At 39.5% G+C, this 18,986-nt stretch overlaps 1 protein-coding gene across 3 annotated transcripts in view; it reads left to right on the forward strand.

The window, feature by feature from the left end:
- Positions 1 to 1,209: 1,209 nt before the first annotated feature.
- The window catches only part of LOC149564911 (Chaperone DnaJ-domain superfamily protein), a 103,259-nt gene continuing 85,482 nt past the window's right edge, over positions 1,210 to 18,986 (forward strand). The window contains exon 1 of one of the 3 annotated variants that reach the window (XM_089818450.1): positions 1,210 to 1,630. In XM_089818450.1, coding sequence (XP_089674576.1) covers positions 1,466 to 1,630 — 165 coding nt within the window. In that variant the 5' untranslated portion in view covers positions 1,210 to 1,465. The remainder of the gene's footprint in view (positions 1,631 to 18,986) is intronic. The other 2 variants (XR_016361974.1, XM_089818451.1) reach the window with 2 other exon arrangements.

The following is an 18,986-nucleotide window of genomic DNA, read 5'->3' on the forward strand; positions in this document are numbered from 1 at the left end:
TAGGTGGCGACACAACCATGGAAACCTTAGGTGTTGTGGGCACAAGAGGAACTGCACTAGAGCTAGGACGACTGGGTTCTTGAGAAACAGGGCTTGGCTTACCAGTGCCCCTACCTTTCTTGACAACCATTGTCCATTCATCTTTTGTAACGGCCGCAGCCGGCTCAGGATCTTGCATCGAAGAGCGATTGCGCTCAAGAAGAGGACAATTCTTTATCTTATGGCTAGCAAATTGACAACAATAGCAAATATTCGGGAGATTCAGGTAAAACACCTTTTGGGTAAAGGTGGTAGCACCGATATGAATTTCCACCGATTCTCTAAGGTCCTTAGAGAGGTCAACCTCGACACAGACCCTTCGCTAAGGGCGAGCATTAAAAAATTTCTCTGGTTCCACGCAAATCACTTTGCCCACAGTTTGGGCAATTTCTGGGAGAAAAGACTAGCAAGGGATGGGTAGCCCAAGGAACTCTACCCAAACTGGAACCCTAAGTTTGTGGTCATCCGAGATGCAAAAGTCTCAAGACCATCTTTGAAAAACAAGCAGAGACGAGCGAATTGTCCTCGACCCATGGCTGAAAATGCTCTCAGTTTGGGAGGGGTTACCAAAATGAAATTAAAAAAAGCCCTTAGTGAGGTTCTGAATCCCTTCAAGGCGAATCCCTTGGGGGGTCCTGCGACCCACAAATTACCTAATAAGGTTTTGGGTTTCTAGCCATTGGCAAGCAGATTCAAAAGCATAAATATTCAAAACTAGGCCAGGAGAGGAGTTACCTTGTGAAATATCTTGGGCATAAATTTGTGCGGGAATTTGCTCGGTGGGTCCATGTTCGCATGCAACAACAACTCTAGCACCAATAACAACTATTGGGCCGGAGAGGGCCGAGGCCATTATATCCTAAAGCAAATTCCCGCACTAAATGCGGAATGACAGACAATAAGGCAAAAAGAACTCAGACGCAAACCATACAAAACCTACCAAAGCTCATTTTTGCCGTGTGACGGTTTTCAATAGATTTCATAGTTACAAACTAATAACTTAAACTATTTCATTATTTTTTACAAAGTTAAAACTTTTGTACCAATATTTGACTCAAACTATTATATTTTAAAATTAAAACTTACTTACGAATAGTCAAATTCCACCCGTAACTCTATCGATATGTTTTAGCAAATAAATAAATAAAATTGAAGTGCTAAAGCTGGGACAATGAAATATACGAGAGCAAAGAGGAACGTGAAATCTCTCTTCATAATTTGGTATCTGGTCCAACACAATCAGGCATATATAGACAGCAACGCAATCAGGCATATATAGACAGCAACGCCATGAGCGTATTATAGTCGTTTTTGTTCCTGATTAAGCACTTGAAAAGTCTTCTCTCCGAAAATAAGTGCAAATGGAATTGCTCTGTAAAAGCCGGGGCTTAAACGAATAAGGGTGACAATAAACTGAGGAAGAATTATGACTTCAGAACAGGACAATAAAGATCAGAATAAACGGCATGAAAATTTCAAGCCATGGAATAGCAATAATACGAAAAAGAATGAAGAACGAGAAAATAATGGGATGCGAATGATCGGAATTTTTATTATCGGTCTAATAGGAGCTACGGTCACAACTTATGCGGTAACGTGGTGATTTTATTTCTTTAGCTCTTCTCTCGTTTGACCTTGAAATTGAATTTCAGATTTTCTTAAATTGAAATCGCGTTAGGTTACAATCATTGCAAGATGCTTTCGAAATTGTTCAAATTTTAGGTTTTTTTTTTTTTTGTTGACAACAGCTTCTCGATGTAACTTGCCGTTTGAATTGCGTAAGAAAGTACAAAATTATAAGTTTAACGGTAAGTAAAATAGAATTTCGGAAAGAAATAGCTTAAGAAATTAATGTTTGGCTTCGAGCGTTGGATTTATTCTAAATTTCCCTGAAGCTTTCCACCTAGAATATTATCCTTATTTGTAAGAAAGATCGAGCGTGATAATGTCCTTTGAAAATCTATATTTGGTAGGCTTGAACATTCTTAACATTTTCAAACATGTGTCGCGCTTGTAATCATTAGGTTGCAATTTCACCACACATCAGCTGGGTTTGTGGGATGCTTTATTGCAGTGAGTGGAATTGCAATTAGTTTTACAAGCTGGATGACTATATAGCTAACAGGTGATTTTTGTATTTTCAGGATTAGTACATGAAACTGAGTTTAAAGTTTGCAAATAATGGAACTTAAGTAATTTACGGGGTCATTTTATTGTTATCGGACACACCTTCTCCTCTTTTCTGATAACTATAGAACCTTCGGGATGCACCAATTGCAAACTCCAAATGGTCCACATGGAAGTATTCAACTCCTCAAGGGGGCCATTTTACTTATGCAGTTCACAACAAAAGAAACAGGCTGGAGAAATCACATCATTCTCATTCTCTACCATCTCTCATTCTCTACCCATTAAATACTACCATATGGACCTTTTGGAGGTTGGAATTGGTGCATCCTGAAGGCTGTATAGTCATCAGACTTTTAAAAAGAAGGCATGTTCGATGACAATAAAATGAACCCGTAAATAAATCCCATACTACTGTAAACTTTCTTGCCATACTACTAATGTGGTGTACTTTTCTTGTTAGGAGTCAGTCGGAATCTTCTTCCTTATTCTTGAGCGAACTCACTTTTATATGTTGCAATGGATTGATTTATGAACATGCAAGGATTAGAAGAACAAGTAGAGGAAGATCCAAATACACTCACAAATGAAATAGAAGAGAAGTCTTACTCTGGATAAACCTCCAGCAAGGGGAAGTCTAGCTTTCTCATTTCCACTATAAACATGCAGTGTCACAAGCCTGCTGCCTCCATGAAGGCAAACACAATGCGATTCACAACCAACATCTGTAACATCTTCTTCCTAATTTGCCCTAAACAACAATTGCTACAGATCAGGGTTAGGGTTACATCTCACCACCTCAATATCTTTGTTGTGATAATGCACCTTGAGACTTGAATCCTGCATTGATAAACACAATATACTAATATCCACATATACATGTATATGCTATTAGTGTTGGGCACAAATTATATTCATAAATTATTAATAATACTCCAAAAACATATCAGAGTTTTGAAGAAGAGACATTATGGGTTTGCTTCATCATTTTCTACGCTACCCATCAAATCACAAGTGAAAACCACCTTCCTTTTCCCTTGGCTTCTGGAGTTTCTGATCTACCTGCCATTTGGTACACTTGGTAACTGGTTTTATCAATATGGACAAGTCTGCAAGTTCACAGCCTGGCTATTTGATTAGAGGAAGATCCTTACCTTTTTCTTCTTCATAACGTGGTTGGATGCAATCTCCATCATTTTCTAGCTGATCAGGTACTGGGAAAAGCTCAGATGATCTGATTAAATTTACTGATATCCCTAAACACATCCTCCTCCTAGTTTCATAGTCACTGACTAAGTTGGTCCAAAAGTCTTCAACTTCTACCACATGTTTATACCCTTGTCCATTAACTGTCCCAATATGGTGATAGGGATCAAAACTAGTCCTAGATTTGTAGAAGTCAAGTGAATACCATTGCAATTCAATATCTGTTCTCTCGGCTGCTTGTGCGGATGGACATGATTTGAGCATCTTTCCTATGAACAAGGGAAAAGAAACCTTAACCCTCTTTTTCCCTCTTTGAATCTTCTCAAATAGCTCCAGCTGTCTCAACTTCGAGTAAGACTATCTTATTAGTAGGACAAACTGGAAGCTTGTAAGGACACCCTATAAATCCTTGAACTCTGATATATGTGAACCTAGGGAATTGGATGTACCAAGACTGCAACCTGTTAATTAAATCTTTGGTCTCCTATGATAATCTTTGGTGAGTGCTTCCTTGTAACTTTCTCGTGATATGCATAAAAAAATGCATCATTGACTCTTTTGAAATGAATCCTTTCCTCTCAATGCAACTGTGGATAACAATCATACGCTTTAATTTGATTAGCTTTGTTTCCCACCTCGCCTTTGTAATCCAATCCAAGATACTTGTAAGTTCATGCCTTCATGTAAATTAGACCAGAACTCATGGAGAAAGCTCTGGTGTGCTCCAATCCCCTTAGCTGCTTATTAAGACTTTCATTGATTATCTTGGCCCAATTAATCATCGTCACTCTAATGTTGGTTTCTTCTGTAAAATTGAACATCCATAACTCAAATGGAGAAGCTTGAGGATTTCCCACAACTCCGTGCAGAAGGAAGATGATATCATGATATCTCCATACTTTAATCTGAAGTCTGTTCAGAAAAGCTTCTTGAGCATGCTACTATGATGAGCTCTAGGCTTCTGCAACCACTGTTTATTGATAGTTTCTGAATAGGAATCAAGATTTGCCTAGAAAATCATGGTGGCTTCATCACTGTTTTGTAAACAGTTGAATGGTATTCGGGATTACCAAATGCTTCTCTGATAGCAACTTCTCCAAGATAGGCTAGCACTTTTTCATTAGGTGCAATGATCTGCCTCTCCATGATGATATAATGCCTGGCACATTTTATCATCAGTTTATTGCACTGCACTGCTGGTGGAAATCCAACTGCTTGAATAAGTCCATCTCTCATCATTCTTTTAGATACTGCTGTAGGAACAAATTCATCCAGCCAGTACATTGTTTTCTTGAAATCTGTAAGATCCATATCAGCAAGGTTGATGTCTGCAACTCTTCTCCACTTTGATGAAATCTTGGAATTAAACTGTATTCCCTTATTCTGGAATTTTATTTGAGTTGTCCTTGAATTTCCTCCTCAAGATGCCATCTGTCTTCTATAAAAATAGCTAAGTTAGAAAGGAATTTTTTTTTCCCGAATTAATATCTCTTTCAACAAGCTTTTGTTTCAAGATTTATTTTTAATTTTCCGAAAACTTGAAATTTAAATCACGAATTAGGTATGAAAACATGAAAAAGCAAGAAAAGAACTTGCTCAACACTTCAGAAAATTCATCAAATCTGTTCTAATTCTAATTCTGAAAATTTTAGACTGAAATTTCGAAATTTAATAAAGAACTGCCTGGAACCTGTATGGAAACTCTCTTAAATCTGTTCATCAAGTTAGAAAACCTCACAATCCTCAAAAATCTTGAAAAAAATTGGAGCTGTGATTGAAAATTATTAATCAAACTGATGAAAAATCATTTTTTTGACCTGCCAATATTTAAATTTAATGCTCAAAAACTCTAAAGAAATCTTCTGGAAATGAGAAAAAAAAAATTAAAAAAAAAAAAGTTGAAAGAAAACTGTTTTAACTTGAAAAAGCTTTTTTTTTTTTTTTTGGTGAAACATTATATTTATATTAATAATAATTGGTTCAAAAAAGCTCCCGGAGAAAAGAACCAGAAAAGAAAAACTCCGATCATTGCTTAATACAAAAAAAGGATGCAAAAGAAGAAATACTGCATCAAGAGAGAGTATCTATCAACACTAATGAATCTTGACCTAGAGATTCCCAAAACAAGAATATAGTAATTACAAAGAGCCCAAAAGTCATATGAATACAATTCATTGATTGGTGCCAGAGGCAAGACCTAGAGCCCAGCCAAAAATTATCACAGAGATTACCATCACTAATCTACATCCAAAACTTCAATTAAGACCATGATATTAGAAAGCCATCTGATGCAAGTGTAATCCAAGACCTTGACTTGCATATAATATCTTAAAAGAACAAGTGAGATCCAAAAAAGAAAAAACATGCGAAATCATAGCGGAGTCATGATTTACTATCAAATAAAATATGAGGACTCAGATTTATTTTAAACATATTCTTTTGTCATAATATTTACCAAGTTGGGGAGATCAAGGAGGTTAAGTGGGGAAAGTAAAGAGTTAATATAAACCCCGTCAGTACCCAAATTAGCCAGATAGTCAGCTAAAAGATTGCCTTCTCTATAAGTATGCATGATGTAACATTCAGAGATTGAATCAAGAAGAGACCATACTTGATGTAATATATACTAGACGGACCAATTATATACATGATGTTTAATACACACATTAATAATAATGGATGAATCCCCTTCAACATGTAACTTAGATATAGAAGGTGATTTTGCAAGTTCCAAACCAAAAAGCAATCCCAAGGCCCCAGCTTTGTTATTAGTACACTGTAGGAGAGAAGATTGAACTCCTTAATGGCGGCCATAAAAATCACCTTGAACTCTCAGTCGTGCTTTTGCAATCAGAAAACTTCTTGAGACTTGAGCTCCACATTTTGGTTTGCAACTTATGAATTAGAAGAACACCAAACTTGTTGCTTATATAGGCAATTTTCTGTGTTTCAAGATGTTGATCCCTAGATTGTAGCTTTGTTTTTTTATTTTCCCAAATTTAGGAAACTTGAACTCTAAGAAAGAGGTCAAATTCTCTTGATAAGAGTTCTTTGTTCTCATTCTTTAAAACTTGCTAATTATAATATCCATAAATGAGGTGGAATTTCTTTGGATACAAATTTCTTTTGTTTTGATCATGTTTTTTGGATTTTTCCTTATTTTCAAAATTTTATCCTCTCCTTCATGTTCAAACTTCTAGAAGAAATCACTTTATTTTACTTTTTAAAGTTTTAGTTATTTTTTTCCCTTTCTCGTGCCTTCTTTCTTTTAGAATTTTCCCAAGACATGATTTTTTTTGTTTTATTCTAGAATTCTTCAAATTAATCCATTCATTTTCTTAGTATTTTTTGAATTTTGAATGCCTTTTCTTCTGTGTTCCACGGGGCCGTACCTCCTGCGATTTTGGGGCTGTACCCGTTCTGGGGATGGATTTTTGTTGTCTCCAGAGCTGTCCTTGTTTTATCAAGTTTGGGAACGCCCCAGAAATGACCAATTGTTATTTTAGGTAACTTAGGGACGACTAGTAGTATTTTAGATGACTTTGTTGTCCCTTGTTCATCCTTGATACTGCTGGCCATCTCCTCCTTCCCAACCGGACGGGTAATGTCAAAACACCCCAAAAAAACCATTTAAAATTTTTTTTGCTGTTTGCGGGGGCCCTACGTAGCTTTAAAGACATAATGCAAACCTTATTTGGTTTATTAAAACACTAACTCTTCTACTTGTTGTCGGTAAATTCTATATTGTAGCTGATGGGTAAAATTGTCTCCAAAAGGGCGTGTGACGGTTGAGTCACCCCTTCGGGAAAGTATATGTATATCATCCGTAGGGACTGTTGAGACATCATCATAATCATTATTGTAAGCATTGTACTTGGAGTGCATATTGCATTTATGAATAAAGTATATATTTTGTGTTATATCTTCTTACTATACTATATGTGATAAGTATCCGCTTACCCTGTATGGTGAACATTTGGTATTGCTGCTAGTTGAACCTGGAACGAAGGAAATCTTATGAAGATTAATACCGAATTTTCTTAATAAAGATAGGAATAAGTTAAAAGATAAGGATGAAATACACACAAAACAAGAAGTATTAATTTTAGTACAATAGGCGGAGCACAGACAGAAGTTTCAGTAGCTTACCAACGGAGATCGAGGGGGTGAAGGAGCACAGACGGAGGGAGTGCATTCACCTAGCAGACTAAGGAGTGTCGAGAAATTGCTCGAAGAAACTCGACATCGATTGAATTTGGTGGAAGAGACAAGGGAGGAGTTTTTTAACTTGTATACGTTGAGGGTAGAGAATCCGAACTGAAGGGAAGTAACTCGCACGGCTCGAAGTGTTGAAGGAGCATAAGTGTGGAGTGAACTCTTCACTCCCGATACACTCGACGAGCGGATATAGGTAGAGAATTGAACAACTTCTCTTGAGGAAGATCTTTTCTCACCGGGTAATGCGGTTGTGTAGAACAACGCAGGTGCTCAGGACAACGTAGGTACTCAGAACAACACGGGTGCTCAGAACAGTGTGGGTATACAACAAGTACCACATAATTAGAAGAAAGTAGCAATGATAGGACCAAAGGAAAAATTACCAAAGTTCAATGGTGATGGGACGACTGATCCAATTAGACATTGTAAAACATGTGAAACGATTTGGATGGTGAACGGTGTAATAGACCAAGATGACTGGATCCGATAGTTTCCGGCGACCCTATGGGGTGTAGCAATTGATTGGTTTTTGGATGTCGATCCTCATAAATTAACTACATGACCGAACATCAAGAATGAATTCATAGTAGAATTCTGAGTATTGAGGGATGATAATGAAATAGTAGCGGAAACATACAGTACGATACAAGGGAAGAATGAAACAATTTGGGTATATGCAAGAAGGCTAAAGGAGCTGGTGGGGAAAATGGAGAGCCAACTAGTGGACGGATTAAAGAAAAGATGGTTTGTTGAAGAGCTACGACCAACACTAAAGAAAAAGATGAAAACTGTACCTCTAACATCGTACATAGATGCGTATAATCGGGCGATGGATCTGGAGAGTGAGCAGAAAACGAGTAGAAAGAAGAAACACAAATCATCGGACTCAGACGATTCATCTTCTGAAAGTAGCAACAACGACGAAGAATCAAGTAAGAAGGTTTGAGTGTTACAGAAGGATATGTTACGGATGATGAAGGAGCTTAAAAATCTAAAAAAGAATCCCGACTCGGTGAAAGGGGAATTGTGGTGTATGGATTGTAAGGAGGAGGGCCACACAAAGGCTCTTGCCCGAAAAAACAATTTTGCGATATTTGCCAGATTGTGGGACATTCCACAAAGGAATGCCCGTTCAATATGGAGACAAAGGGATACTAGCAAGTGTTACTGACGTAGGAAGTGTCCCTCAGATGAACACGAATAATGATGCAACCTCAGGAGGATACCGCAAGAATAATCGGCACAGATGAGGTGGTAACAATAATAATAATAACAATAATGGGGGCCGAAGTCGGATATAGTATGACTCGAGTGGATGACCGATGATACCATGCCGTGCATGCAACCTCTGGGGGCACTTCGCCAGAGACTGTACCATGAAGGAAACGCCACAGTTGTGTAGATGGTGCAGTCCGGGATACCACGAGGATTCAAAATGCCTTAAGCAAAGGGTGAACTTGTTAAGCATCAAAGCATGTGATGAGGAGATACTAGCCATCACTTGCGAACAAGCAAAGAAGGCAATGTACCCAAATGCAAAGGAAGAAAAGAAGAGGTTGCAACAAGCACGAATGGAGTTGGAAAAATAAATGGAAACGGAAAAATTACAAACAAAAGACACTATCGGCACCTCGAAGAGGAACTTGGCAGAACAAAATATTTTAAGGCAGAGAATGCAAATGGAAGTTCCTATGAAGTTAAATGACCTTCTTATAATGCCTCAGTTGTGAATGACGATACTGAACATGACACCACTCCCGAAAGCAACGAAAGAGACATGAAAGGATGATAGTGGAGTGATTGCAACAGACCCAATGCTATTGGCACTCACTACGGGAAGTCATCTAGCAATAGTAGAGATGGGTATCCTAGGAACTGTACTCACGGACACAATCATCAACGGAGGGTCAGGAGTAAATGTACTATCAGAGGATATATGGAAAAAGTTGGGACAACCTACGTTGTGGCCACCTACATTTCATTACTCACTGCTAATCAACACAAGATTAAGCCCTTAGGGACCCTGATGGCACAACCTGTAACTATTGACACACAACCATTCCTATTGGACTTTGTGGTCATACCGCTAAAAAGAAAAGGGTACAACGCCATCCTCAGACGGGGCTAGCTCGTACAGGCAAAGGTGAAACACTATTGGAAACATAATACTTTGTCCATGGAAGGTGGAGGCTGAAGATTTGTAATCGACTTGCACACACATATGGTAGGTGAGGAGGCAGCGTTGTTGGATTTCGAAGGCAAAGGTGAAGGTGACGACAAAGGGAAGAAAAGAATGGAACCTGACGTAGGAGTATTGAGATTAGGAGGGTCGAATGATGACGACTTGGACTCGGTGAATGACTTACTCCATTGGTAGATGGAGGACTACAAGCTCTTTCCGAGCTATAACATGTTAGGAGTCCAAGAGGGAAAAGAAGGGAACGAGTTTCTGAAATAGTATAGCGAAGTGAAGGAGGGAGAAGCACATGTAGATAAAATGCTGGGGCATATGTTTAGCGATGACAAACCTATAAAGTACGAAGAGCCTACTGTAAAAACAATGAACTTAGGAAATGAAGCCAATCCAAAAAATATCTTTGTGGGAGATGATTGGAATCCAATCCTGAAAGCTGTAACGTTCAAAATATTTATGAAGTATAAGGATGTGTTCGTGTGGACATATAAGGATTTAAAAGGAGTATTGTTGGAGTTATGTGTCCACCGGATACCTTTGATAGAAGGTGCAGTACCCGTACGGAAGCGGTTGTACAGGATGAACAAAAACTATGCTGCACGGGTTATTGATGAGATTGACTGAATGTTGGTAGCAAGAATTATTTTTAGGGTGCATACGAGTGAGTGGGTATCACCGATTGTGATAACTTTGAAGGAGGACACCACTCAGAGAAGAATGTGTGGATTTTCGGTGTCTGAATGCAGTAATGGTCAAGGATCCGTTCCTGATACCATTCACCGATAGCATTCTGGAAGAGGTCCTGGGGCATGAAATCTATTCATTTATGGATGGATTCTCTAGATACAATTAGATATCCATCGCCAAATAGGATAGGCTGAAAGCAACGTTCATCGTGGAAGATGGAGTATATGCCTAGAATAGAATTTCTTTCAGATTGTGCAATGCCCCCACCACATTTCAGAGAATTATATTACACATATTTGATAACATGTCAGTTAGGAACTTTAAGACATTTCTCAACGATTGGTCAATATTCAGCTCAGAAGACAAGCATATAACCGCACTCAAATAATGCATCGAGAGATGCAGACGAGCGAGACTGGCATTGAATCTGAAGAAGTGCAGATTCATGGTGCCGCAAGGGAAGCTATTAGGACATATAGTATGCAAAGCAGGATTAAAGACGGATCTTGACAAAGTTCGTGTAATCTTGGATATGCCACCGTCGACCGATGTGACAGAGGTAAAGTCATTCCTTGGACATATTGGATACTATCGAAGTTTCATCAAGAACTTTGTGAAAATATCCTACCCGCTAGACAAACTCACTTGCAAAGGCGAACCTTACAAATGGGAAGCGGATTAGAATGAATCTTTCGATGGGCTGAAAACGAGATTAGCTACAACACCTATCTTGGATTATTTAGACTAGGATAAGGAGTTTCATGTCCATGTTGATGTGTGAAACTATGCGATCGGAGCAACATTGGCCCAAACAGGGAACCATGGATTGGATCACCCAGTATACTTTGCAAGCAAACTGCTATCTAAAGTAGAGAAAAATTACAGTACGATAGAGCAAGAGGTACTCGGAATGGTGTACGCAGTACAAAAATTTAGACATTATTTACTGGCAATGCCGTGTAGGCTGTCAGGCCTTGCTATATCTCGTAAACAAGCTGATCATCCAAGGAAGGATAAGTAGATGGTTATTACTATTACAGGAATTTACATTCGAGATTGTGGTACGACCAGGAAAGAGTCATGTGAGTACGGACCATTTATTGAGGATTAAATCAGGAGAATTGATGAAAGGAGTTAATGACGATTTTTCAGATGCACAGCTGTTCTAGATTGCTATACTTCCATCCTGGTACACGCATATCAGAGAATATCTTTCGACGGGCCAATTTCCTAGGGAGATGTCACCGAATGAGAAAAGGAAACTTGTGCTAAGGAGTCATTTCAGTTGATCAACAGGTTACTGTACAAAATGGGACCCGACCAAATTTTAAGGCGATGCGTTTTGGAGGAAATACCTAAGGTGTTGAAGGAAGCGCATGAAGGACCAACAGGTGGACACATGGGGCTGAATACAATTGCGCGGAAGATACTTCTGGTAGGGTTATGGTGGCCAACCGTGCACAACGACGCCAGGGAGTGGGTTGTGTTGGAAATATTCAAGATATGACAAGTTACTGAGAGGGGAGGGGTGAATCAGTAACTTTTAAAATTTCAAACAATAAAACTGCATACTGATATATTCACCATTCATCCAAGTAACCTACTGTAAGCATGAAACAAAATCATTTGCAACACTTGAACACACAGATTTGGTGACCCAGAAACCTTCCAAATAGAAAGTAAAACTGGGGTGGGGATGAAACCCACAAAACTTCGTTACTGCAGTATGAAGTTGGCCGGTTAAGGCTTACAATGACCACTTCTGGTGATCTGCCCTGTTAGGAGCACAAAGGATTGCTAGATCCACCTTGTTAGAGGATTTACAAACATACAATAAAGTATGCACTCTGTTAGGAGATTTACAAAAGACTGTTAAGTCTACCTTGTTAAAGGATTTACAAAAACTGATTCACCTGTTAGAATGAAACAGTGGATCTGATTACAACTGATTGCTGATAAGATCCGCTATGCTCTGATTCACCTTGATGTGATAGATAAAACTTTTCTGCTCCAAAACTTCACCTTGCTGAATACCTTCACAACTCAGCACACATACTTTCGCACACATGTATTTCTTTCATACTTTCACATTTTCATTCATTACCATTACATTTGAATGATACAATACATTGCATATATATACCATCCAAATAAACAATACATGCAAGGTCGGCCAAAACAACAAGTGCAAATCTCTATACAAAGTCGGCCCAAGGTAAAAACTCGGGTTCACTGAACTGACTCGGTGTCCTTCTGATACTCGGCGTCCACTGCGTTACTCGGCATCGTCATGCACTCGGTAGAAGTGAAGGCACGGTCCATACTAAACACTTCGAGTAGTTCTGAACTCGGTAACCACTGGAGACTCGGTAGAAGAGATGTCACTCGGTGAACACTTCTATCTGAACTGTAGCTCGGTGATCAAAGGAAACACTCGATAGAACCTTGTGACTCGGTGATAGTTAGTTTCCTTGATAACCGTTTGAGCTCGGTAGAATTAATTTCCTTGATAACCTCAGGAGCTCGGTTATCACGAAGTTCTCGGTCAATACTAAGTACATCTTCACTCGGTCAAAACTGATTCCTTTCTTTACCTCGAACACTCGGTAAACACTGGCTGCTTTGTTCACCTCGATCACTCGGTAAACACTGACTTCTTTGTTCACCTCGATCACTCGGTAAACACTGAGAACTAGGTAAAGCTTGGCTTACAAAGGAATGTCCGGTGAGAGCTCGGTAAGCATTCAGAATCCAATAAGTGTTGTAACTAATGACAAAAATGTATCATAATGCCAACAGGTTGTTGCCTGCAATACATGTCAGAGAGCTAGAAAATCACTGAAGAGAGACTTCATGCCTTTGAATCCTTCACACACACGAGTTATTTGAAAGATGGGGGTTGGACTTTGTCGAACCCTTCAAGGTAAGTCAAACTAGAAAATGTAGGTACATCGTGGTAGCAATGGAGTACCTAACCAAGTGGGTAGATGCGTGGGCCTTGCCTGAAAACTCTGCAGTAAGCACAACAAAATTTATCTACGAGAAAATTATCACAAGGTATAGTTGACAAGTGACCGCGGGGGACACTTCGTGAATCACATCATCCGATTGCTGACAATAGAGTTCAAAATCCATTCCTTGTCGAGCCTGTACTACTTGAGAGCTAACATACAAGCGGAAGCTATGAATAAGATCCTAGTCGGAGTGATTTATAAATCATGTGTAGTCGAAGTAGAGGATTGGGAAGAAAAGTTACCATTAGTGTTATGGGCATACTGAACTTCATACAAGATAACCATGGGAAACAGTCCGTTTCAATTTATGTATGGACAAGAGGCAGTGGTACCGACGGAATTCATGGTACTAAGTTGAAGAATTGTGATCGAAAACAAGGTGGGAGATATGGAAAGCCTGAGGGAAAGATTGTATAATTTAAATAAATTGATGAGTGACGATTGCAAGCACAATGGGCCACGGAGGTGTGTAAGGCATGGCATGATAAGTATTTAAAATTGAACAAATTTCAACTAGGCTAATTAGTTTTAAAGTATAATGGGTGTAACAAGATCAGACCAAGAAAGTTTCAAGTGAAATGGGTAGGACCATACAAGATCCATGAAGTTGGCGATAATGGAGCAATCGAATTATGGATGCTAGATGGGAAGGAAGTGCCCGACGCAATGAATGGGTCGAAGTTGAAAATCTATCATGAAAGAAGTAATGCGCTCTCGCGGACTAGCAATTGAGAGGCAATATAATAACAAGTAGTGGTGTATATATGTAAAATAAGTGTAAATAATAAAGAATTAAAATTTTCATAGTGGGTAGTTTCAATAATATAAAAGAACACTCATAAAGTAATGGAAAAAGGCACTGTACAGCCATTGGTAGCCTTATATTAGCTATCATACGGCCTAGAACAACACAAGGAGAAAGCGAAGAAAGTATTATTGTAGCTGTACGACCACCACAAATAGGAGGAACCTTGAGGCTAGTACCACACGGCCTAGGAGTGCATTATAAGGCTATTGGAAGGAGCACCGTACACTAAAGAAGTGGGGTACCGTATGACTATTAAAGGGAGCATTGTGCGCTAAAGAAGTAGGCACCGTATGACAATCATAGTAAATATCGTATAACTATGATATCTTGAGGTGGGGACCATACGACAAATTTAAGGACCAAAGAGGAATGTGAATACCATATGAATGCAAACAGGTGCGTGTACAGTACAGTTAAAAAAAAGGAGAGCAGGCATCGTATAGGTATTAGCAGAAGCAAAATATGATTCAAATCGTATGACCATTCAACAGGAATTGGTACTGTACGACCATCAATAGAGAAGACCACCGTACGGTAGACAAAGAAGTTATAAAAGGTACCATATGGTAGACACAGAGAAATCTGGAAAACAACAAATGTAAAGATACTGTACGGCCATGGAACAAAGAGTTGTTAGCTCCATATGATTATGAATAGAGTAGATTTGACTAACATTGTATGAACATTAGGAGAGACAACAAAAACACATACCGTACGATTACTAGAGATTGTGTTGTTCATATGACCAAGCAAAGGGAAAGGATAGCTAGATAGAATTGCCGTACACCATACAGAGCCGTACGGCTTAACCAAGAGATAAGTTACTTCATTGTACGATTGGAGAAGGCAGAATATACAAAGAAGCAGGAGCTAGAGCAGCTATACAGTCTTAGGAGGAGAGAAGCATTGCATCCGTTCGACCACAACAAGCAAAGAAGTGCAGCCGTATAGTTTCAATTAATAGTTACCGTACCACCATTCAAGAGAAAGTTACAACTGACCTAATTGTTTTGTCTTCTTCAAGCAAAACGACAAATAGGTGATAGTTATGCATTTAGCCAGGAAGAGAGCTTGGAAAAAGAAATTGGAAGAAGACACAACAACAACTGCAACCATGAACAAGAATGTAAAGACTTTGCCATCCGAAGTATGTGTAGCAGGAGGCACAAGTACAAGCACAAGTACAGGACTAAGCAAAAAGAAATGGAAGCAACCAACACAACTGGCTATGACGAATAATCCCACAACGCAGAATGCTTCATTTGAAGGGTTGAATGGAGTAGAATGCAGGAACTGGTGGCAGGAGACACCTGATAACCATCCAGTGAAGGCCATCATTCAGAAGGCACAAGTTGAATGGGTAATACAAATGCTTGTATTTTGTATTCGGGACTATGAAGGGTTTTTGTGCACAATGATAGAAATGTACGATAGGTTTTCTCGAACCAGTATGTTTGCCTATCTTGGATGCAACTTGGTAACATTATCCAGATTGACAGATTTCACATGGGTATTTAGAATACCTGGGCATGCACGAGGGGGAAAGAAGAGCGAAAACAAGCCGAAAAAAGTTGAGTCGAGAGGTAAGGGCACAACTGATACAGTTGGTATGTAGGGATTTGACACAGACGGAGCAAGAAGCTCTCATAGACACGTTGAAGGGCAGAGGACTAAAGAAGTCCAACGTGTAGGAAGGGCAATGGCATTGCCTTATGGATGTAGTAAAAAGTCGCCTCATAGGATCCAGTGGCGCTTCAAACATTTCATTCCCGTAGGTGGTGATGATGAACGAGAGATCTTACATGGAAGAGTGTACGATTGGGCTGCACTGTTGGCGGAAAGGATGTACAAATTTATGACACTGCAACACCAGACGTTCTACATGCTGTATTATGCCATTGGGCTATTCTTGGAGGCAATGATGTAGATGATCCCTAACGACGCATTGGAGGCCAAACTAGGACCACTTGTGCTAGGCGAACCCCCAATCATGCAGTGGAGACATCTTGATACACTGGGCAGCAAGACCACAATTGGACAGAAACAACTAAGACTGGATGGAGGAAATAGGAGACTTCTTCCGAGGAGAGTGAGATCGACGAGGAGGACGAAGAGGACGAGGAGGTGGAAGTAATTATAGCTACACCATTGAGATTTCCACGGCCTGTACTCTCACTGATGGCAAACTTGGTTCTAGTAGGTACACAACATTCTGGGGTTTGGCCAATTTAGATAGCCAATTCTGATGACTCTGGCTACAGTTGCGATTCAGCCTGCTATAGAGACACTATCCATTCCAGAGGCCGTAGCTGTAGAGTCATAGCCATCACCGATGTTGAGAACTGCTCTAGAGGTAATGATGGAGCTTGCTCAAGAGATGTTGCCAGCCATACCAGAGGCTAGGACTGAGGTACTTGTACCCAATGAGGAGATGGACACTCGAGTGATGGAGATACAGATAGGTGAGGGTTTGAGGACATCGGGTGTTCATTTGGATGTAGTGGGTTTAGATGCTGTGGTTTTGGTGGATACAGCATTGTTAGCATCACCTGAAGAAATAGACAGAGAGAGCAGAACTCAAAGGTTGAGCACGTACCTGAGTATCAGGTTTCACCATACACCAACACCTCGAGTGACATATCTTCACACACCTACACGTGAAGTAGCTTCGGAGGAAGATCCTTTACTAACACAGGTGGAGGAGAGTCACCTGACACGAACTAATGGGATATCACTTAGCTCTATGGAGCGGACGGCGGAAGCAGTAGTGATGGCTATGAGTGCTCAGCAACAGCCTCCAGTAGTGCCAGAAACAATGACGAGAGAGGCATTCTTCGCTGATATAGTGAATCTAGCAACTCAGGCTCGCCAAGTAGTGGTCTTTGTAGAGATACAGGCCTTGGATTCAGTAGTAAAGGAGCTGGAGAGTGTGAGATCTTTCACGAGATTAGGATGTCTAGCGGCCTTTACAGTTTGTTTTGAGGAGCGAGGATGACAGTGTGGAGACTACAGAGATGCGTCGGGATTAGGCCACTATGAGAGATCTAGGTATGGAGAGCCGAGTAGAGGCTTTGACTCATGAGATAGTTGAGATACATAGGGATGCGTATTATACCCTTCGGAGGAGCTAGGCAGACCAGGTAGCAACGGAGAGGGCTCGGGAGGAGTTAGCTGCCAGGCTAGCTGCGGAGAGGGCAGCATGGGAATCCCAGAGGGCAGCATTGTTAGCCTGACAGAGTCAGCTACAGAAGGTGGCAGCGGAGAAGGAATGGTTAGTAGTAGAGAAGGAGTGGGTGGTAGAGGAGAAAGAGAGAGAGCTTGGAGAGATTGCTGAAATGACGCAATTAGCTTTGGAGCTTCAGATGGAGGCTGAAGTAGAATTGAAAGTATGGAAGGAGCAAGTTTATAAGTTGCGAGTAGCGCTGAATGAGCTTAGAGCACGGACGACTACTACACCAAGGATGGATCCCTCTTCTTAGAGTCTAAATATTGATGTAATTATTTGTTTTGGTTGTAATTTGAGTTTTGTTGTAAGGGTTGTCTCTATTTTGTTGTTCGAAGATGATGGGGACGATGTTGTTGGTAAATTCTATATTATAGCCGACGGGTAGAATTGTATTTGAAAGAGCTCGTGGCGGTTGAGTCACCCCTTCGAGAAAGTATATGTACATCGTCCGTAGGGGCTATTGAGACATCATCATAATCATTATTGTAAGCATTGTACTTAGAGTGCATATTGCGTATATGAATAAAGTATCTAGTTTGTGTTATATCTTATTGTACTACATGCGATAAGTATCCATTTACCTTGTACGGTAAACACTACTTATTTTTAGAATTGCCATAATTACTAAGAGGAAGAAAAAAAAACATAGAGCAGTAGTAGCAATGAGGAAAGATTACATTTAGTATTTAGTATTTATATTTTAGCTGGACTTCTCTTATGTCATTTTGATTTCATCCCTGAAACTTGGAGCCTTTGTGCATTTTGATTTTTGCTATATTGTTATAATGGAAGTACTTCATATTTGTCATTTGATAATATCCATGTATTGATCTTCTAAAATGTCTATGGTGAATGGTTTATCAATGTTAAGATATGGATATTTGAATTTTGTCTCTATATAAAAAATCTCCTATCTTTTTAATTGCTGTACCTTGAGTTTCTATTCCCTAAATTTTGGTTTTGACCTATACCCGTACCGGAAACTTGTCCATGTCCCCTAAAACATCCCTGTCTGGGAAACTCCGTGGAGCATAGCTTTTCTTGATTTGAAATCTGAAATTCTTCGCCACTTTTCTTGCTTTTCATGAATTCTTGGACAAACTTGAAGCTGAAAACAAGAATATGTTTACAACTGTTGACTCTCTAAACATAGAAAGTTCTAAAAATAGAAATTTAATTTCTTTTCTAAATTTAGAAAAAAAAAGCAAAAAAGAAGGTTCTCGGATTGACCCTGAAATGATAAAAATAGAAACTCTCGAACAAGCAAAAAGTAGAAATAAGCAACCTTTTCCTGAAAAGTATTTGTCAAAACTCACCTCAAGCAATGTTAATCTTCGTCCAGTGGCCTTTCTGAACACTTTCCTGATATCAAAATTCATTTTGTTTCATGTTTTCACTTTTTGACATCCCTGAATTTGGATTCAACTTTTAAACTTTTGACATCCCAGAGACTGAAACTGAAACACT

This window comes from Cupressus sempervirens, chromosome 3 (genome assembly GCF_028749045.1).
Source record: "Cupressus sempervirens isolate cs-2001-9-10 chromosome 3, ASM2874904v1, whole genome shotgun sequence".
NCBI classification, from domain to species: Eukaryota; Viridiplantae; Streptophyta; class Pinopsida; order Cupressales; family Cupressaceae; genus Cupressus; species Cupressus sempervirens.